General features: G+C 38.9%; 2 protein-coding genes across 2 annotated transcripts in view; both read left to right on the top strand.

The window, feature by feature from the left end:
* Positions 1–20,563, top strand: part of LOC113076187 (collagen alpha-1(XXI) chain-like) — a 34,026-nt gene extending 13,463 nt beyond the window's left edge. The window contains exons 16-29 of the mRNA XM_026248848.1: positions 4,362–4,415; positions 10,017–10,061; positions 10,610–10,663; positions 11,940–11,993; positions 12,304–12,357; positions 12,477–12,548; positions 13,355–13,390; positions 13,925–13,969; positions 15,325–15,357; positions 16,309–16,455; positions 16,737–16,791; positions 18,177–18,368; positions 18,466–18,543; positions 19,319–20,563. Coding sequence (XP_026104633.1) covers positions 4,362–4,415; positions 10,017–10,061; positions 10,610–10,663; positions 11,940–11,993; positions 12,304–12,357; positions 12,477–12,548; positions 13,355–13,390; positions 13,925–13,969; positions 15,325–15,357; positions 16,309–16,455; positions 16,737–16,791; positions 18,177–18,368; positions 18,466–18,543; positions 19,319–19,509 — 1,110 coding nt within the window. The 3' untranslated portion in view covers positions 19,510–20,563. The remainder of the gene's footprint in view (positions 1–4,361; positions 4,416–10,016; positions 10,062–10,609; positions 10,664–11,939; positions 11,994–12,303; positions 12,358–12,476; positions 12,549–13,354; positions 13,391–13,924; positions 13,970–15,324; positions 15,358–16,308; positions 16,456–16,736; positions 16,792–18,176; positions 18,369–18,465; positions 18,544–19,318) is intronic.
* Positions 20,564–20,700: 137 nt separating this feature from the next.
* On the top strand, positions 20,701–22,642 carry LOC113076191 (C-C chemokine receptor type 1-like). The gene is made up of 2 exons (XM_026248853.1): positions 20,701–20,780; positions 21,452–22,642. The coding sequence occupies exon 2, from the start codon at positions 21,471–21,473 to the stop codon at positions 22,455–22,457; it is 987 nt and encodes a 328-aa protein (XP_026104638.1). The 5' UTR covers positions 20,701–20,780; positions 21,452–21,470; the 3' UTR covers positions 22,458–22,642.
* The last annotated feature ends 384 nt before the right edge of the window (positions 22,643–23,026 follow it).

Raw genomic sequence — 23,026 nt, forward strand, 5'->3', positions numbered from 1 at the left:
CACACCCAGGCACACACACACACACACACACACACACACACACACACACACACACGTACACACACACACACACACACACACACACACACTCGTCTGTTTGTGTAAGTGTCTGACCATCAGCTACTGTAGCTCGGCGTTCACTGCTGAAATGTTCCTCTTGTGCTAGAGCGGTGAGTGAGGAAGCATATGTGTGTTTTACAGTAGGGGCTCTGTGTAATACAGTATGTGTGGGATGCTAATACTGTCTGAATCCTGCAGCAGATTTCACAGATCACCTGGGCTCAAGAGCTTCATCTGTGAAGAACAATGCTCTCCTAACCTTTGTCACATGAGAACAACAATGCTTTTGCCACCAATTTTACCACACACCAGCACTGATCAGCAAAGATTTACAGGAATGAAAGCGATGCTTTGGAAAACAAGGTTTCTGGCACATCGCACACCTGAAATTATACGTCTGAATCAGTGTAGTCCAGAAACACTGTGGGAATGTGGAGAACTTTATCAAAACCGACACCTCTGAGACACGAGAGTCTGCAATTGTGCAGTCGCGACGAGACACGGGCCAGATGTCTAGATCTGTGGCTTCAGGACAGAGGTCTCTCACAGGCCAGCACCATTCTCATGAGTTTACAAAGAAAGATAGTTACTAAATATTTCTGCTATAGTTATGACAAGACTGCTTCTTCTTTATTGATTGATTGATTAACAGAAACTAACAGAAGTATATATATATAGTATACACACACCATATATATTTATATTTTAATATAATATTAATATATCAAATAAACTAAACTAAATATACCTGTTTCTATTTGTGTTATTTTTATTTTATGTACTTTTATATTTAAATTTTGTTCAATTTAAGTTTTAAAATGAACTGTATTAATAAGTTAAACTAGTTAATATTATCTAATATGTTGGTCAAATAAATTAATCTTTTCAATTAAAAGTCACAGACAATCAGAAGGCTTGAAAGGACCCTGATGTCCAATTCACAGCGTTGACCAAATCACCAAATTAACAAACAGAATTCCTTAAAAAGTAGAGAAATAGCCTTTGTCCAAGGGTGATTTTCCAATTACTGAGGTGGAAAACTCGTTTTAGGATATATTTGTCTTGTCTATGCTTATGGAGGATATTTATAGCATATACTGTCAGTACAGATGATTTTGTGTAGCCCAGTCCTTCTGCTCAAGAAGTTTGCAGGAGTACATTTGCAGGCAAACAGGGTTTAAGATTAATTTGAAGCTTGTTCTTCAGTAAAATGTTTGTTTGGTAAGTCTGTAATTCAGTCGTAATCTTTATGTTGAGGTTGGACTATACTTTCCAAAGTAGATGAACATCAGGATACATAGAGGTTTCAACATAATAAAACACCAACCTCTCATATTTCTTTTTACACCAATTATAATCACAGATGATTGGTTAATAGAGCCTTATTTTTGTGTGGTTCCTTGCACAATATTATGTTATGTGCGCAAAACACTTTTACCGCAGTGCATGATTTGTGAACGAATAGAATTTGATGTTTTTATCACATAACCAGCTCCATATGTGTGTCTGTTCTGATGTAGTAAACTTGCTCGGTAGTGCACCCGGTACAACATCACACTTGGAACGTGAGGCAATACAATTTAATAAAACATTGAGAAATACATGTTCACCTGTTTCTAATAAAAATGAATGCACTTTTAGTGCCACTCACTGGATATTTATTTGGAAAATGTTGGAAAATGTGCAATAAACAACAGCATAATTTTGTAATAATGTTTGCAAACAAATGTTTTTCCAACAAGCCTGGGCCAGACATGCATGATACATCAATGACAGTAGGACAACATTTAAACATACATGCTTGATGATCTTTTTTCAGTTGGAGATGTTGTTGTCTAGACGTTCTGTATGTGTTAAAACTGGACATACTGTACATGAGTGGGACAGACTTTGTTTATTTTTATATCCTCTTCTCCACAAACTGCACACTTTGAGCGTCTGCTCACCACAGAACATGTTTTATGTAGCCAAACACACCTACAGATGTCAGGCCAGAGTCAGAGTAGTTATTAGGTCCAGCTCCACAGGACGCCACAATCCACATTTATGTTTTCTCTAACAGACTCGCTGCTCTTGTAATGAAAGGTTTGCTTGCTTAGATGTTTTATGTGTCCTGGAAGGCCAAGCTCTTCAACAACAACAACAGACAGATCTTAGTTTCTGTTTCTCCCAGCCGTTCAGAGCGCTCCACAAAGCCCAAGTGTTAGTGAATGTGCTTGAAGATTTCATGGAGGGCAAACATTTGTTCTTAGCTGAAGGGAATGGCTCTTGAACGGGGCGCTGCCTGCTCTTCACCTGTGGCTCTGATCAAAGTCTGCTCGAGTGTTATTGTCTCCTGCTTTCTCTGAACACGGCTGGAGCTCCAGTAGTGCACACAACAACAAATAAGAGGAAAAAACATAGATTAAAACTAGATTTTGTGCTGTGTCCACCTAAATATTCTGACATTTAGTCCCTGTTTGTTTCTTATTTTTTTCAGAGAACATCATTTTAAGAAAGTATATATATATATATATTTTTTTTTTTTTTACTTATTTAGCATATTTTAATTTAAGCATTAACTTAACACAGTTAGTGGGGACTTTTTCTAAATAAATAAATAAATAACAGTGAGTTAGGAAAAATAAACTTAATTCAGGGTGTATTTTCCAAAAAAAAAAAGCCGCATCAATTTATAATTTGTATTAATCGTATGTAATCTTTTATTTTGTTTCAAATTTCCATTAATTTATAGAATATTTTTTTGATAGAATATGATAGAACAGAATATAGTTTTGTAGAATTTATAGAATATGCTTGAACAGAATATAGAATATAGAGTTTTATTCAAAAAAAAAAAAAAATAATTCAAAGGGGTAAGGAACTACATTTAATTTTAAGATGCAACATTTTATTATTGCGCCAAACAACGTTTTGATTTTAAATATTTTTACCTGAATACAAAAACAAATCTACTGTTTGTTTGTGCATGTATGTATCTTTGTAGTGTATCACTACTATTTTTTGATGTTATGGTTTCTCTTGCAGCTTGTCTTGCTCTGAACAGCTGTTTTATGTGTTCACTCAGAGCCGGCGCTCGGCAACTAAACAAACTTAAAGTGGGGGTGAAATGCTATTTCATGCATACTGAGTTCTTTACACTGTTAAAGAGTTGGATTCCCATGCTAAACATGGACAAAGTTTCAAAAATTAAGTTGTACGTTTGAAGGAGTATTTCTGTTCCAAAAATACCTCTTCCGGTTTGTCACAAGTTTCGTAAAGTTTTTTCGAGTATGGCTCTGTGTGACGTTAGATGGAGCGGAATTTCCTTATATGGGTCCTGAGGCACTTCTGCCGGAAGAGCGCGCTCCCGTATAGCAGAGCACTGAGAGCACAACAGACTTCACTGATCAGAGCGAGAGCGGCGCCAAATGTCACAAAAGAAGTGTGTTTTTGGTTGCCAGGACAAGACAACCCTGCACAGATTACCAAAAGAGAAACAGTATTAAGGGACCAGTGGATGGAGTTTATTTTTACAGAGCATCAACGGAGTTGTGCAAGTGTTTGTGTTTGTTCCCTGCATTTCGAAGATGCTTGTTTTACAAATAAGGCCCAGTTTGACGCCGGATTTGCACGTCGTTTATTTCTTAAGGATAATGCAGTCCCAACGAAAAAGGGTCACGATCGTGTGTTGGAACCGCGGGCGGTGAGTAAAACTTCTTCAAATATCTCTGCCTCCTTGTTAGTGCGTCCCCTCCCATGCAGGAGACCCGGGTTCGAGTCCCGCTCGGAGCGAGTCGTTGCTGCTGCTGCTCTCGTTCATTGTCAGCCTCGGGATCTGATTCTGGATCATAAATATACGCTGAATCTGACTGTTAGCCATGGTTTGTTTTGGATGATGTTTTTTCCTCAAGGTAATGTCACAGCTTCCAAACGCTCTCAACGCAAAAGCCTACTGGCGCTCGTGATTCTTTAGCTCCGCCCACACGTCACGCCTCCAGCCGGTCGTGTTTTTCCGGGAAAAATCGGTACAGACTATCTTTCTCTTATGAATATAATAAAACTAAAAACTTTTTGGAGTTATGAGGGATGCAGTACTACTCTATAGGTACTCAAGATTAACAGGAGATTGAGTGAAAACGAGCATTTCACCCCCCCCCCCCCCCTTTAACACCGCTTTAATTGTCGTCTACAATACACTTCTTGTTTAACTTCAAAGCATTAACTTTATTCTGAGTGCGTCTCTAAACTTTATTTTAAAAGGGATTTTGAGAAAAAGCTGTGTTGGTAAACACTTGTGTTGTGTTGTGTTTGTTTGTTAGGGAGAGAAAGGAGACACCGGGCTGCCAGGAGCACATGGACTGCAGGGAGCTCCAGTGAGTCACTTCTGCTCTTCTTCATCTTCTTTTATAATATTTAACGCAAGCTGCATCTGTTAAATGTGTGGCTAAATTCACATCTAAAATGATTTCAATGATTCCATCTAAACAAACCTCCTCTGCACATGTTGACTGTAAAACGTTGGACTCCTTTATAATTAGCAGTGTCAGAAATCTGACCAGGGAAGTATATTCTGTAAATGAAAGCGTGTAGAACCGGTCCAGGACTGACCGCAGTGTTTACAGATCTACGGCTGTGATGAGAGCCAGCATGTCAACATGAGCAATCTGACATTCCCATCGCTCTCGCTTTACACCTGCCATCATAACAGACAGCTGTTTCTGCTTCCACTGCTTCCACATCCACACATCCTGTACATATATATATATATATATTGAGTGCTTGGAATCTGGAGTGTCCGAGTGTTTTGACATTACAGTTAAGCATCCTCTGAAGAACTTACTAAAACCTTAACTTTATGAGGCCAGTATGGACCTACTCCCAAGAGCAATTGTCACTGATTTCATTACTCATATGTTTGAAAGCCCATTTCTACCACAGGATGAAAAAAGTGTGATTTTTTTTCACCTTAAAATTCTGAGTTTACTGTATATCCCGCAATATGGATTTTGTTTCTCAAAATTCTGAAATCTGAATTGCAATATATAAATGAAGTGCATCGACTTTTTTCTTGCAATTCCCAGTTTACATCCACCTGCTGTATTACTTTTTTTTCTCTGCCATGGAATATAAAATAAGGTTATAAATAATAATAATTGCGACTTTACAATTCTGACGTTTTAATGTTACAATTCTAGAATTATATGTCTTAATTCTAACTTTTTCCTAATAATTCATAATAAAACAATAATAATAATTTAAAAAGTAGAGAAATAAACAGATTTTTTTCTTCTTCTGGTAATTCCAGGTTTACTTTTTTCTTGCAGATGTGAGTTTGTCACAACTTTCACTCAACTTTTTTTTTTTTTTTGAGAAAAAAACGGCATACTGAGAGATAAATTCAGATTTGAAAAAAATACAAAAAAAATAAAATAAAAATAAACAAATAAATTGTATTTTTCTTGCAATTCCGGCTTTCATCTTACAATTATGAGTTTCTATATTGCTTTGTAACACTGACTTTTTTCTTGCAATTGCGAGTTTAAATTTCACAACTGACTTTTCTCTCAGAATTGTGAGGAAGTTATATAGAAAGGAATGATTATATAAAAAGTTTTAATTTCATCGTTTTATTGTGTGGTTGAGACAGACTTCAATGCAAATTACTTCTATGGACAGAATATCATGAGTTCAGCATAGGAAAAAACCTTTCGCATTTTTTTAAATCTTAAAAAATGCATATATACACATTACAGCCTGAAATGTGTGTAGCTTTACATCTGCAATCAGTTAGCATTATATGTTTGCTGCCTGGATTGGGACACAAACTATTACAAACACAAAAAATAGATTTATTTAAATGTATTTATTTATCTGTGTTAAATCCATACAAACAGTCAAGATGAAATAATTGCATTTTGCATGTCAAATGAACATCCAACCTCAGTTGAGAACAGAGACTGGCAGCAGAACACAGAAACAAGCCTTCTGTCTTCTGAAAGCTGCCCACACACTTAATAACCAGAGTCTGAATGAAGCGCTGAATGAAGTAGATTTCTATTTCAAATAAATGCTGTTCCCTTTCAGTCAGTCACATTCAACAAAGCAAGCCAATGAATGTTGGAGTGTGAGATTTGCATTGCCTTGCGGCACGGGTATATAAGGTGAGCGTGTGCAGTTACACATTCAGCTTTTCACTTCAAAACCGAACCTTTCAGCTTCCTGAGGAGAGTGTCGTCAAGACAGCCTTTTGACGGTAGAGTGTTGGTGTCACGGCGCGTCAGCAGGGGTTGCCAGTGCTACTGCTTTGATCTCGGTGTGCTGCAGCTTCCTATTCTGCGGTCACGCTGCAACTCCTCTTGGGTGCTTCAACACTTCAGTGTTCTCACAAAAAGAGCAACTAAAAGAGCAATTCTAAAAGAGCTCCACGAGTGACGGGGCATCTTTTTAAAGATGTCTTTCCACTCGTGCATTTCTGGATGTGGTTGCTTCTTAGCTCCATCTGATGGTCACGATCACTGCATTGAGTGCCTGGGCCTCGAGCATGTGGAGGCAGCATTCGTGGATGACTCATGTTCTCATTGTGGAAATATGACCATTGTCCCCCTCCCCATGCCCCGTTCTAGTTCCTCCGTCCAGAGTAGGACTACTTCAGCTCATGGCAAGGGTGATCTGAGGGTAATAGTGAGGGCTTCCCCGCCGAGCAAGACTCCACAGGCCCCTCACTCCTCTGGCGCATCATACTCTCTGGTGCGATGCAGATTCTAAAGCCTCGGACAGGGCAGGGCCCAGCACTTCATCAGGACCACCAGCAGATGACCTAATGTCGATCGCTGCATCAGGAATGAGCTAGGCTCTTGAGATGAGGATTCGGCTGCGTTGCCTCCTTCTGCGAGAGTGGCGTTGCCTGAGTCAGGTCCGGAGCTGACTGCTATGCTTGCCTGGGTCAGGAAGGGTGTCAGGAAGGGTGTCAGGTTGCCATGGAAGGCCCCTCCATCCCCTGAACATTCAAGGCTGGATGATTGGTTCTTGGGTGTGCCACATGCCAATCCTCGGCATCCATTCTTCCCGGAAGTGCATGAGGAGATTATTAGGTCCTGGAGGGCACCTTTTTATGCCCGAAACAGATCTAGTGCCTGCTCCATCCTCACTATCCTCGACAGCAGGGAGGCTAAGGGGTATATGGAGATCCCCCTAGTTGAGCACGCTATTGCGATGCAACTGTGACCGCAAAGCGCTGCTGCCTGGCGGGGTAGTCTGCGCCTCCCATCTAGGGCCTGTAAGTTCTTGTCTGTTCTGACAAATAAAGCAGCTGCACGATGGTAGTTCTGACCCATGTGTGATGCTGGAGCTGTGCACTGCAACGGACCTTGCCGGCACTGTCCCTGGGTCAGACAATGTCTGCTCTGGTGGTCCAGGAATGCCACCTTTGCTTACCCTGGCTGATTTGAGGGAGTCTGACAAGCACTAATTCTTGGACTCTCCGATCTCCTTCAGATGACAGCAGAATGGAAAGACTGTCTCCAAACAAAGACTTGCCCACTGGATAGTGGAGGCTATAGTCTCAGCATACCAGGCCCATTGCTTACTGTGCCCCTTGGAGTGAGAGCACACTCTACAAGAGCTGTTTCTTCATCCTGGGCGTTGGCACGGGGTGCCTCGATAGCAGACATCTGTAGAGCTGCTGGCTGGGAGACACCTAACATGTTTGCAAGATTCTCCCTATAATCTCCGTGTAGAGCCTGTGTCCTCTGTGTTCTCAGTTTCCCTCTTGGCGAACCCTGTTGTAAGCTTAAGTCTTTCCCTGGCAGAGATTTCTCTGCCATCTCTGCTGGGTAGTGATCTCCAGGCGGGCTGAGTATACCGCAGGGACTTCCATATGTAGCACTGACCTATGGCCAGTCCATATGTGCAATTCCCACGTTACCTCCTATGCGCAGTATGTGGTTCCGTAGCTTGGGTATGCTTTCCCAGTGTTATTCAATTCCCATTGTATGGAACAGCAGTGGCGGGTTCCATATCTTCCATATCTTTAGAACGATTTCTGAAGATCATGCGACACTGGTGACTGGAGTAATGATGCTGAAAATACAGCTGTGCATCGCAGAAATAAATTACAGTTTAACAGAGATTCACATAAAAAACATTATTGTTTTACATTACAATAATATTTCTCTATATTTGATCAAATAAATGCAGCCTTGATGAGCATAAGAGTCTTTTGTCATAAACGGTTATAAACCCTACCAACCCCAAACTTTTGAATTCTAGTGTTAACAGTAATTAGAAGTATTATTTTTTCCAATTAGAAGATGGATATTTGTCCTCATTTTCTTCATTCTAAGTTTAATTTCCTTTGATTAGGTGCAGTGTGACCTCAACAGGTTCAGATTTTGTGAGATGCACTCATGCCTGCAATGTGCTTACTTTATTCATTTAAGTTTTTAAATAGTGATAAATATTCCTTGCCAGTAATGATCTGGTTCTGCTAATATTTAGACACTTTTGCTTTGCACTTGAAAGCCTGACTGTGATTTGCTAATAAGTCATTTCCTGCTACTAATCATTACATCTCAACCAGGCTCATTATTCGAGTCAGGTGTGACCTTTCATCTTTCATGTAATTGCATTTACATTCTTGCTCTTACATTTCTGCACCAGGTTTCCTCTCAAATTAAACCTGTGAAGGCCTCAGAAGTTTCTAGTTTTTGATGTAATTCAGTTTTTCTGGAAGAACAAGAGCCTTTGAGTGAAACACGATCAATGAAGCTGCTCACTATAAAATGCCTCATTAATGCCAGATAATACGCAGGCATCTCCATTTCAAAGCCGTGCCATATTCCCCTGTTTGACTGTAATCTCTGAGGATAGTGGACTCAAACATAGACCTTGATGTCTCTTGCACACTCCTGCATGTGTCCCTGTTTTAGGTGCATTGCTAACCTGCAGATTCGGGGTTCTGGAGATACAACAGAAGATTGATTTCTTGAATGCAAATACTCAGGCAGGTGTTGAGAGATCAGAGAGAGGACAAGCTGCTGTATGGAGAGGGTTTTACAGTTAAAGTCAGACGTCAGCGTGTTTCTGAGCTCTTCATCAAGGCTTCAGATGGCGGCGGGAAGTTTTTATTCTCTTTGTGGCAGGAAGGAATAGGGTGCTTGGTTCTCACGTTTCATTTGTGGAGAAAATAGGGGTACGTTTGAGGTTTACTGTCACTCATCTGTTAGGTTATTTACATTTTCAATGGACAAATGCACAAAAAGGAGTAATGTAGCATTATTTCCAAAGAGCTGATAGTTGTTGAAATGTTTCAGCTTTCATTTCGGTATTAAAAATGATAACAGCAATAATAATATGAATAAATCTTTAAGAAAAATTTGTATTTTTAGGTTTTTGGAGGTACTGTGTTAAAAGTGACCTGTTTATTTGTTTATCTTATTTACATATACATACTATATTTGGCAACAACAACAACAGGGTAAAAACTTCAAGAGACTTGACGTTAAATCTTTAAGAAAGAGCAGGTCATCCTGGAGTCTGATTTTCGAGGGAAATGGTGCTAACAGAGCGGTTTTTGCTGCTTTAATGTGATAATATTCTTCCGTCACACGAGGTTCATCGCTGTCTCTTACTGGAGCCTCAGAGGAAGCAGATGGATGGAGGAAGTTTTTAATGGAGCTCAATTAAAGTGATTTAGTGGGCTAGACAAACAGACAGTGGAAATGTGTGAAATGTCAGAGAGTCAATTGTGTCCTTTTTCTTGGCAGGCTTCTATTTGAGCAATAGCTTTGCCAGAGCGTAGATTAATTGAGTGGCATCCTGGTAATGCTGTAATAACAGTAACCGGAGAAGAAGAACAGGATGAATTATGGAATTACAGCAAGGCCTTGATCCCAAATCTGTTCCAAATACAAGGCCATTAGCTCCGCTTGTCCTGTCCAGCAGAAACTGATCCACGGCTGATGTGTGCTTTACAGGGAATCAGAGGACTTCCAGGAGAGGAAGGAGAGAGTGGACCGCAGGTACACACACACACGCACGCACACATACACACGCACGCGCACGCACGCACACAGACACATACACACAAACACGCACGCACGCACACAGACACATACACACACACACGCACACACACAGGCACACACACACACACACACACACACGCACGCACACAGACACACACAGACACACACACACACATACGCACGCACACAGACACACACACACACACACAGACACACACACACGCACACACACACACACACACACACACACACACACACACACACAGGCGCACACACTCACACATGCACACACACACACACACACACACACACACACACACACAGAAGAATATAAAGAACACATAGAATATGTGTTTGTCAATTACTTGGTTTTTGAATATCATCTTATTATCAAAGCTTTACTTTTTATAACATACATACATACATACATATATATATATATATATAGTTAACTGCAGTAACTACCTCCTGAATTGCATATTGTATTGTTCAACGGCACACGACAACCCCATGCTGTCCATCCTGTGTTTGCTGGAGTTTAGGGTGCGAGAGGAGCTCCGGGACAGAGAGGATCCGCCGGGTTAAGAGGAGCTCCGGTGAGTAAACGTCTCGCTGGAACACAGCAGCTTCACCTTTTTACCCTCATTGTGTCACCAAACCTGCTAAAATAAGACACTACAGAGAAATAGGACTGGATAGAGTCCCAGGCAGCTGTAGAGCTGCTCATCAGATCAGCAGCCGCAGACCGAGATCAAATAGATCAATCTGGACAGAGGTCAAACGCTAACCGGAGATCAGCCTGGGACTGAGTAACAGAGTAAACCATGTTAGGGTGACCTCTGATGGCCAGAGCCAAACACTCTGAGTCCGAGCAAACACTGCCACCTAGTGCTGGATCACATCTGATGCGCCTCTGTGTTTAGAACAAATACTGGAACAAATACATATAGAACAGAGTATGGCAGTACTGTATCTGCTAATGCAAGACAGCTGAATTCAATGCTTCATAGAATTTAAAAATAAAACTTCCAATTTTCATTGCTTTTTAAATGTATTTTACTTACAAAATATTTTACTGTGCCTTCTCATTGCACTGGAAAAAAAAAACTCTTCTTCCTCAGTATTTTATTGTTGTTGTTTTCCAGTTCAGGATACATTTACAGCTGATTAAAACAAGAAGAAGAACATATGTGATGCATTGCAAAGTGCATTATGAAAACCTTTATAATGCATTACACAAAGGCTTTATACTTTGTCAAATGCAATGCAAAACATTAATATCTGCCTCAGAATTTTTTCATGCAAAAGTCTAAAGAATAAAAATTCAAGATATGCTTACTCGAGAAACAAAATGTCATAAAATGTTCATGATTAAAACAGTAGGCTTAGCAATATTAACTTATTAAATCCAAGTTTTATTCCTTACTGATGGATATTTTTTCTTAATATAAGCATAAACTTGTTTTGTTTTATTTCTCAGTAAACAAACCTCCAGTAAATGTATCTTGATTTAGGGATGTTTAGATATTTGTACTGAAAACCAAGACACATTTAATTAATTAATTTACAGTGCATGCACAATTTCATTCCATGAATTGAAGACTTTCTGCTATGATTTAAGACTTTAATTTGTGCAAATGTGACTTTTTATGATCCTGTGCGTTAGAATCTGTTTTGCACATCATAATTTTTACTTCATTTATGCCATGCATGACGTGCTTTTAACTTAAGTGAGTTCACTTCCTATTTTGGTCAAGTAGGAGTCTTGTGGAGTTGTGCTGAAGATTTATTTGCAGTCCGAGTGCACCGCTGTGTGTTATCAGCGTTCAGCGCTTCAGTTTAACTCTGAATCCTGTCTGATTGAATCCTCAGGGCGCGCCGGGGCCTTCGGGGCCCTCCGGAGCAGACGGACTCCACGGCCCCAAGGTTGGTCTGCTCCAAACATCACCGTTAGCAATTATGCTAATACCTTGCCTTGAATCAGGTGGGAATAGCTGTGCTAAGATTACTTTTACTCTGTTCCTGGATTTGTGCTCTTATCAAATGGATTATAGAAGTACACTGAACAAAACCATTTAGCTTGCCTCCGGTTTTGTAACAGCATTTCATTTTATATTTTAAGTGATTAGTAGTCTCTTATCAGTCATGGAAACAAATGGCTCCTTCTAGCCACATTATAATGGAGGAGTTAGATGTGTGTGTTTGTGGACGTTGACTCAGTGTTGTGTGTGTTCAGGGTAACGCAGGAGAAAAGGGAGATGCAGGAACTCCTGGAGCCGCAGGTCAAAAGGTGAGAGTCTCGTCTTGTGTAGATTAGATTTTGTGCATTAAGTGACTCAGTTTTGAGGTTGGCCTTCAGAGCTGTGTGTATGTGTGAGGTGAAGAGGTTATTCTCAGTGAATCTCTCAGGGTGAGCGGGGCGAGCTGGGATCTCCAGGGCTTCAGGGAGCCATGGGTCCTCCTGGATTAAAAGGACACAAGGTAATGCTGCCGTCCCATAAAACAGCATTAAACACCAGCATGCACATCTTTAATGTTTCCAAATGAGTCTCTTCTGCTCATCAAGGCTGCATATATTTGATCAAAAATACAGTAAAACAGTGAAATATTATTATAATGTAAATTAACACTTTTCTGTGTGAATCTGTGTTAAAGTGTAATGTATTTCTGTGATGCTCCGCTGTATTTTCAGCATCATTCCTCCAGTCTTCAGTGTCACATGATCTTCAGAAATCAGAATAATATGATGATTTACTGCTCAAGAAACATGAAGATTATTATCAGTGTTGAACACAGTTGTGCTGCTCAATATTTCTGTGGAAACTGTGATGCATTTTATTTTTCAGGATTCACAGATGAACAACAGAATGATTGATTGATTTAATTCCTGATCAATAAACATTAATTTCTCTGACCTCCAAAGCTTTGAATGGCTGTGTATATTAATTAATTAATTTACATATGCAAATAAATGAGAGACTATAAACAGTTTAAAAGTTTGAGAAAGAACAACATTTATTATAACATGAATCATTTGTTACAGTGTAATGTCATTTTCAAACAGTATAATGCATCCCATTTGAATAAAAGTATTTAGAAATAAATAAATAAATACATCTGTTGTCATTTGAATAAAGCATCAGTTTAATGACGGCTTGTGTGAACGATAGTCCTGATATAGTGGCTTTTCAGCTCATTAAATGTAGGTTTTGACCGATATGCTAAAGAACAGGGTTCTCCTGCTGTGCAGAAGTGGAAATACATCTGTGTTTCTCTTTTATTTTCAGGGAGAGAGAGGAGAAATGGGACCCAGAGGCATTCAGGTGGATCCCCAGTCCTTTCCTTCACACTTTAAAAACACTTTTGGCTATTACTGTCTGAGATTCATCAGAGGTTTGCATTCGGCTTCAACACACATTCAGATTCGTCTCTGATCTCAAATATAACTCTAACCTAGATGATAGCAGTCGTGTGAAATAAGTGGAAAAGTGTTTTGTGTCATTTCTTCGGAAGTAAATATCTGGGCTCATATCTCATCTCATATGCAGAACAGAAATACGACATTAGAGGAGGGGTTCTCAGAAAGTTAGGTGAATGCTGCATCTTATTACTGTGTTTGAGTGTCTGACCAGCAGCAGCTCAACCAATGGTGTGATTTTGGGGGTGGAGCTATGTGTTTCACTGACCAATGGCAGACAGGGGGTGTGTCTCAGTATAGTTGGCACTGTATCTCTCAGTTAAACGGATGTGACACAGTCTTCTAAAGGTTATGGGGAGCTGCCTGCTGTTATTGAATGCTAATGATAACCTTTCAGAGTTTGAGACCCCTGCTAACACAGACCTCCTCCCGTTCACAGGGTGAAAAAGGCAGCAGAGGCTTCGCTGGATTGGCCGGCTGTCCAGTAAGTGTGCAAACTCCCTTCATCATCCCTCAGCATCTACAGGGTTAATCAGGGCTGCAAGCGGAAAAAGACAATGCATAACATTCAGAATTTAAAAAGGGAAGTAAATCAGGAGAATCTGATTTGGAATTACAGGAAGAGACATTCAGTGAACTTCCACACACACACACACACACACACACACACACACACACACACACACACACTTTATTCTTAGAATTCATTCAAACATTCAGTAGGATGTTTAGAAAGGTCTTAATCTGAACGGCCACATTCAGATACTTGTATCCTGTTGAATAATTTTTTTTTGTCTTTGCAGAAGAAACTCCTGATTTCTGTGAAAACGCTTGATAAATCCCCAGAAACCTTAGTCACAGACACTGACTCACAAATCACTTTAGTGAGATAACAGTGTGTGTCTCTGTCAGTCACACGCTTGAGCAATCTTTAGATGAAATAAAGTCCAGGTTTTGAAATAAAACAGTCATTGGTCCATGTGTGCTAGCAAACAGCATTCAACATCACTAGACTCAAGTATAACTCTGTGTGTACTGTAGTAACCTTGTATCAATCTCCACACATTAAATACATTGTCATCTGAAGTGAAAACATACATGATCCCTATTAGAAATGGGAACAATATCAACATATACACCTAACCCATACAAATATGTTTGTGTACATATATATAATGCACTTTTAGACACTTCATTAATACAACACAACAATTCTGATGTTATATATAATATCAGTTGTTATATAATATAATGTAATTAATTGCAAAAACATATATAAACACACAGTTTATGTTGTTTTGATCAATTATAAATAAAATACACACTGTTGCCTTATAGGTAACATTTATGGCAATATTTCTCATGAGCAACACATTACATTAACATATCAACAAATACATTTAGGAAAGACATTTATCTTTTTGACTATACAACTAACTTTTTCTGTAGCTTACATCTTCAATGTAGTATTTATCTGGAACAAAAACTGCACACACAATAAAATGTGACTATAATCAATCGAGTTTTGTAATACTTTGCTTGTACTTGTTGAAAAAGTATCTTGTTATTAGGAAAACCCTCAAGTGCTTGCTTGTATGAACTTGTGCACATTACTGTAGTCTGAACCGTGAAGTGTCCCGCTTCTGTTGACGTGTCTTTAGTGATTCAGTCTGCAAACACACGCCAGGCTTGAGAATCATCTGCTGGGGTTTCCCTGGATGTGGATCTGAACAGCTTTTCTTCCATTCGCCTGTCTGTGTGTTTAAAAACACACCTTTTCTCTCTCTCTCTCTGATTTTATCATTAAAAGTTTCCTCTTTCTCGTTCCTCCTGAACCAGGGTGAGGTGGGACCCAGAGGCAGCAAAGGAGAGGTGTGTAGAATTACACGGCTCACTCACATTTAAACCATTCCTGCCTGTTTACACAAAAAACACGAGCATCTCCGCCTCCTGAAGGAAGGAACATGGGACGGCAGAGCACTTCTGAGTGCTTTGAAGCATGTCGTCCACAAAGTGTTTACATTTGACAGTTTGACACTTATACGAAGCTGCTTTCAGCGTCGCTGTCAGAGCAAACCGGCGAACAGCTCGCCCTGTAAACTACAGCAAATTCCTATGTGCATTTATTATTTTCTGTTCGTGGGCAAACCTGCAGCAGACAAATGCAAATCAGTTGCTTTCTTTAAAAGAATGTATTATTTCTCCAGAGTAATTGAATATTTCTATTAAATATTTCTGCAGTGTTTGTTTGCTCCACGCTAAGACTCAGAATGTCATATTGTGATTATTTAGACACATATTTTTATCTGAGATTTAGTCTTTGATGTGAAAAACATTCAACATTTAATATTGCTGCTCAAACAACAAGCAATCAAATCTGATTTATTTCTCAGTCTATTTGAATATGATGGCATATTATCAGATGAAACGCTTTAAATAACAAACGCTGCCTTGGCAACTGACTAAAAATGTAAGTTTGAGCACTATAATGACAATATAAAAATAAAAGCATATTCTAAATATTAAATACTATACTTAAAACTGTATATTATAGATAGATTGATAGATAATAAATTATATTTCTGTAAAATTTTGGAAAAGATTATGCAAATGCAATCACAAATCATGTCATAATGAAACCACATTAGAGCTACACTACAGAACAGAGCACACGATGGGTTTTATTGATACATTTTCACCTTTTCACAATTCAGTAATCACGTCACATCATTACTTTATTTTAATTATTTGTGTCTCGCTTTAATGGAGAATATGAATGCAAGCATGCAGTAGGATTTAAGTGTGCTTTCTGGAATCTCCTAGAAAGGTACTCCGGTTGAGAGCGGGGTCAAAGGTCCTGAAGGAAAGAAGGGAGACATGGGACACATGGGTGGAGTCGGATCACGTGGAGCCCCCGGTCAGGACGGTTTGCCAGGGCTTCCCGGCGCTCCGGGCTTTCCAGGGAAGCCTGTGAGTATTCTTACATTTCTCACAACTACACGAAAGCAAATACAGTTTTTGTTATAGCCTTTCACAAGAAATAAACACATTATACACAAAGTAGGGCTGGAGCAATGTCAGGACGCATCATTTGAGCCGATTCATGAAAGAAACCACAAGACCTGAGGTCAAGACTGTGAAATTGAGTTCCTTCCTTTGTTATCTGTGAAGCCTTTAATTTCTTTGAAAGCTGTATGTGTTTTCATGTAGCGACGCCATCTAATGTGTGTTTCACTCAATGTGTGTTTCAGGGTAAGCCTCCCTCCGAGGAGTACTTAATAAAACTCTGTGGGGACATTTTGAGAAGTGAGTATCCGACCTTGTTCAAGGTCATTATTCTCTTGAGAACAAAGAGCCCAAGGAACGTTTCCTTTTCCCTTTTATAATACGAACAAGCCTGATATGTAAAGAGCCGAGAATAGCATGCAGCGTCCAATTAAAGCTGTTAGATAAAAGCAAAGTTCACTAGAAAGGAGCTTTTGTTACGGAAACTTGCTGAGCTATCAGTGTTTTTAGTTTGCTTTGAATTAAAGGGGTCGTATGGAACATTCTGTTAGCATTTTAGTTTTTTTCCCCCTGTGGTCCACTTATAAATCTAGTGAGCTGCCTCTCTGTATAGTGTCTACGTGTGGCCTAACCATCACAGAGACGTCAAACTGACTGATCTGAAGTGATCTACTGTACTTTGACAGAAACTCCAGAGATTTTTCTTTTTTTCATGAGGAGATGACATTCTCTCCAGTGGAGTCAATACCAATCACATGTTTCTCCATAACCAGCCATGTTATAGTCTTGACGTCACTGATGTAGGAGATATATTATATACACCACAGAAATGAATTCAAAACACTGGAAAAAGCATCATCACTGACCTTTTTTTGATATGCAAAATAGACTAAAAGTGAATGTTTAATGGGAAACAAGCTGAAGATTATCTGGTGTATGATGCTACTGTATTCATTTAATTAAAATAAAAGTACCGACATACTCATTTAGAAAACAGGCCTCTACATTCATTTGTGCAAAATCCCCATACATCTAAACATACAATGAACTCTAGTTTCCACATGAAAGGAACACTAGGACACAGTACAGAGACTTTATGTTTTTATGCAGTTTCTTGCCCAATACTATGTTATGAGTTCAGAACTCTTAAACCATAGTGCACTGTTATAAACTAAAACCTGTTGATGTGTGCATCTCATAACCAGCTCCAAATGTTTAGCTATTCTAACAGAGTAAACTTGCACGGAAGCGCACCCGGTACAGTGTTACACCTGTGCGTCCCATGGAATATGAGTCATCATAAAACAGCTCAAAAACTTTTATCAAGCTTAAAATATTTTTTTTTCTCATGCTAGCTTTAGTTAACACCAGTGGTTAGGTTTAGCATAGGTTTTATGCAATTTTCGAATATGACAAAACAATAACTTTTAGACTTGTGTCTCCACTTTGTTGTGAAATGTGCAGGAAGCGACAACCTATGATTTTGTAAAAGTGTTGCACAGGCACATTTTACAATTTTGTGTTTGATGTGAAATACAGCCAATAGTTGAAGATAGTTTTAAGTTTGTACATAAAGAAATGATTAATTCATGATCTCGTTCATCACAAGAGTTGTACTGGCAAAAGATGACTCCTCACTTCTCTGTCAGTGTTCAGTAATCTCCAGTGTAATGCCTCTCTATCAGATCAGCTGCCACAGCTCCTGCAGACCATGAGCCCTCAGCGCTGTGAAGCCTGTGAGACTGTTAAAGGACCCCCGGGACCCCCTGGAGCTCCAGGGCCTAAAGGGTCCAGCGGGCCCCAGGGATATCCTGGCAGACATGGCGCTCAGGGATATCTGGGGCCTCCGGGCATCCAGGGACCTCCAGGAGTCAAAGGTATCAGAGATGTCTGGATGTAATACTTCCAGATTATGTAAATGGTTTGGCTTTGGGTTTGTATTTTAATTGCATAACATGCTTGGCACTCTTGTAGGGGACACAGGCCCTCGGGGATTTAAGGGCAGTAAAGGAGAGAGCAAACAAGGATACCCAGGGCCTCCTGGAGACACAGGTACAATCACAATACTATATTATTTATCCTCATAACACATTCTGGTCCAAAAAAGATAGATAATAAAAAATATATATTAATAAGGGGATGAAACTATTTTTTTACGATGTAATCCCTTCCCCACCCCTAAACAACCACAACAACAACGAAAAAAAGAAAGAAAAAAGACCCAGGTATTTATGGAGTACCATAGTGTGTCAAAAAATATTTCTGTATTTCTAAAGTTATATTAGTGTAAAAAAATAAAAAAAACCTTTGATAATATGTTTATTCCCCATATCTCACACACTTTGGAGACTGAATTTTGTTGTTCAGCAAGAATATATTTTTTTATCAAACCATTGTAGCATGACATTTTCATTTATTTTTGGAAAGGCATTAGTGGGTTTCATGAATTTGGACAGTTTTTGTGCAATTATTAGTCAGAAATTCAAAGTAACTTAATTAAATTCCATACATTCCAATACTGATGTGACATATATTTAATGTGATATACTGTAAGTTTATATACTTTATACTTCATTAAATTAACGAAGTAATAACAGGGTAACGTTACATTATAACTTATAACTCTTTTATAAAATATTGATTCTTCTGGTCCAAACAAAGTTAAAACTTGAAAATAGTACACAGATTTTGAATGCATTGTAAGGGTTAATGTAATGTCTGATCTGTGGTTAGAAAGATGTAAATGCATGTGGCACAGATGCATATGCAGCGTTTAGGAAGGAATCTTGTGTAACTGTCAGATTGTGTTTTCCTGCAACACTACCAGGGATCCAGGGTCCTCGCGGCAGTGATGGCATTGGTATTCCGGGTCCTCCGGGAATCCCGGGTAAATCCGGGGCTCCGGGCATCCCGGGGAAGCAAGGTCCTTCAGGGCCAGCCGGAGTGTGTGACATGTCCATCTGCTACCAATCCTATGACCTCAGGGAGGAGCGCTACAGTAAAGGGCCCGGTTTCTAATGTGTGTTTCTGTGAACACATGGGCTCAGCTCTCGGACTGCCAGAAGTGCCGCAGCAAATCCAGAGGAATTTCCTCACAAGGCTTTGGATGTTTTCTGTGCATCGCTATGGTGCAGTGAAACACCAGGGGCCTGAATGATGTGAAACTTAAAGATGTGAAACCTGTCTTCTGAGGCACGAAGAGTTGATGCGTAACCATTAATGCAAGGGTGCATGCATACGGTCATTTGCAGAATAATACTACAAGTTTATTAATGTGGATAGATGTTAATAATCATAATCATTAATATATATCACTTTTACTTATGAATATGAATGATTAATTAACTATTTTGCTGTCAAACAAGAAACCTGATATGAGATGCCATGATATAAGTTTGTATGTGGTTTGGTAATTATCAAGATTAAGAATAAATGGCTTTATTTCTTCAGGGACAGACATAAAAGGGAAAAGCTTAATGTTTCTGTTTGTTTTGGCCAAAAAGACGACTTTAGTTTTGATTTCCCCAGTACTTGGCTGAGAATCTTGGCTTGGACAGCTTTCTAAGGCACAACAGCCTTCATTTTTTCATATTCAGTAATATTACTAACTGTGCTTTAAATTGCTGGCTAGGCTGATTTAATAAATAGCTATTGTTTTTGCATTATTTACATATTTATGTACTTTTAATTGTTTTGCTCTGCCTGAAGGGAAGGTAAATTCGCACTAACCTCATTAAACATAATCCCATTAAATAGGAACACAAAGCATTATAATAAAAGCTATTCGATTTTTGTGTGTTCATGAACTCGTAATTGATTTTATTCTTCTCTCTTGGCAGTAAAGTTTTTAAACTGTATAAGGTATGAGATACAAATCTGAAAGATCTAATTTTTATTTTAAATATTGTTTTTGTGAATCCATACAAAATGCTTGTTATGTTTTCTTCTAGTTAAATCTTGAATAAGCGATCACATTTTACTTCTACTTCTTTTACGACATGAGTAATTTATCTTTTAGAGCTCTAGTGTTAGCTAAGAATGGCTTCGATGAAATAAAAGGTAATGAACACTTTGTGGCTGGTCTGTGGTTTCATGATTACGATCAGAAAGTATTTTGTCTAGGCTTTAAACGCAAGTCAATTCTTGAGAAAATTCTGAAGTCACCTAAAAAAGGAAGTAGTTTCAAGATATGATTCAGATTTTTGCAGCTGTAGACTGACACACATCCTCCGCTGCTGCTCCACCTTACAAGACTGTCGTTTCTATTAATGACCAGACAGCACTTTGGGGTAAGTCTTCAAAAAATAAGCTTTCCATTCAAGTGTGGTTTGTAAGGGTAGGACAGTATTTGAAAATCTGGAATCTGAGGGTGCAAAACATCTAAATGTTGAGAAAACTGCCTTTACAGTTGTCAAAATTAAGTTAATAGAAATGCATATATTACTAATCAAAAATGAAGTGTTGATATACTGTATTTATGGTAGAATATTTACAAAATATCTTCATGGCACATGATCTTTACCTAATATCCTAATGATTTTTGTGATAAAAAAAAAACAAATAAAACAAATTGACCCATACAATGTATTATTGGCTATGGTAACACTTTATTCATGATTATTTATTGATCGTCCACTTTACACATTCTGCTAACAGTAAATAACTTTGCATCTATATATCAACCAGCAGTCATTAGAGTAGTAGATTGTCTGCTTAATATCTTCTAACACTTTATTTTGATGCATCTACAACATACTGACTGTGAGAAACTTTACAAGTGTATGTCAGCTTTTTCTACTAACCCTAAACTTCACCTAACAGTCCACTCTGAGAGTTAGTAGACATGTAGTTGCAAAGTTACTTACAGTTAGTAAAATGACTAAAGTAGACTATCAAAATAAAGTGTAGTGTTCTACATTTATCCAGCCTTTAATTCTAATAAACTGGCTCAATCCTGCAGGTTGTTGGTAACCACAGAGATGGAAACGCCTAACACAACGCCAGACGTTTATGAAGACTATTCGCAGAAGGCCATTACATCCATTCACTGCAACACCATCGCCATCAGCAATTTCTCACAAAATTTTCTTCCACCCTTCTACTACGTCATCTTCATCGCCAGCGTACTGGGCAACGGAGTGGTTCTGCTCGTCCTCTACAAGTTCGAAAAGCTCAACACGGTCACAAATATATTCCTCATCAACCTGCTGGCTTCCAATGCCATCTTCACCCTCACACTCCCGTTTCAAGCCGTTCATCATTCGGACCAGTGGATCTTCGGAGAAGCTCTTTGTAAGCTGGTCAATGTCGCAGACTATCTGGGCTTCTACAGCTCCATCCTCTTCCTCACCCTCATGACGTTCGACCGCTATCTGGCCGTGGTGCATTGTGTGGTCGCCAACAAAAAGCGCAGAAGCTGCTACGCTGTGGTGCTTTCTGCAGTCGTCTGGATCATTAGCCTCCTCGCTAGCCTCGAACCCTTCATCCACTTCACCGTTGAAGAGTATCCGATGGACGGATGGGTGTGTGAAGACTCTAGCGATGCTCTGTGGAAAGTCTTCAGTCTCTATAAACAGTTTGTGTTGTTTTTTATCGTGCCATTGACAGTATTCATCTACTGCTACTTCAGGATAACGCTGACCGTCCTGGCCACGAGGATGACAGGCAAACATCGCACCGTGTGGATCATTTTCATCATCGTCCTGATGTTTTTCATATTATGGAGCCCGTATAACATCATCATAATGATCAATGAGAATTCGGATTCGAAACTGTGTAATAGCAGCCTACTGTTAGCACAGTACATCACTAGTAACATTGCACGCTTGTATTTCTGCATTAACCCTGTGTTTTACACCTTTCTGGGAAGCAAGTTTCAGAATCATGTACGAAGAATGTTAGTGAGCCAGGTCCCGTGTTTATCGGATCGGATCAGCATCAGCACAAGTAGCAGAATACTAGCGTAAGACTGAAAGATAGTTATACACGGGCATGTGTAAAAACGGCTGCATTACAATGAGTGTGCTGTAGAATAAAAGCAGGAATAGTCTGAAAGCACATTTATTTACAGAAAAAGTGCAATGAACTAGCAAAAGAGTTATTGATGAAGTTGATGTATATACAGTATAATAAACTGGTGTGATTTTATTGATATGGATGAAGATTTGTGAGTTTCGCTTATTTACCAATGTGCTTATGTGTGTGTGTGTGTGTGTGTGTGTTTTTGTGTGATTCACGTTTATTATAGTCAACTAAAATTATAACATTTTATTTTAGCTAGTTGCTAAGGCAACGTTTCTTATTTCTCTAATTTTATTTGTTATTTCTGTGGAGTGATAAACTATAACTAAAGCTAAACAACAACAACAAGAACAACAAATCAGACAACCAATCAATTAAAAAAAAAAAAAAAAAAAAAAAAAAAAGTGTATACTAATAATAATTATAATAAAAATAAAGGAATAAAAATAAAAAAAAAACTATAAAATTACTTAAGCTTTAAAAAAAAAAAAAAAAAACGATAATAGTATCCCAG

The sequence above is a fragment of the Carassius auratus genome, unplaced genomic scaffold, assembly GCF_003368295.1.
Source record: "Carassius auratus strain Wakin unplaced genomic scaffold, ASM336829v1 scaf_tig00019252, whole genome shotgun sequence".
Lineage (NCBI taxonomy): Eukaryota > Metazoa > Chordata > Actinopteri > Cypriniformes > Cyprinidae > Carassius > Carassius auratus.

Coding starts and splice junctions, on each gene's coding strand:
- LOC113076191 (XM_026248853.1), top strand. CDS start 21,471: ATGGAAACGCCTAACACAACGCCAGACGTTTATGAAGACTATTCGCAG.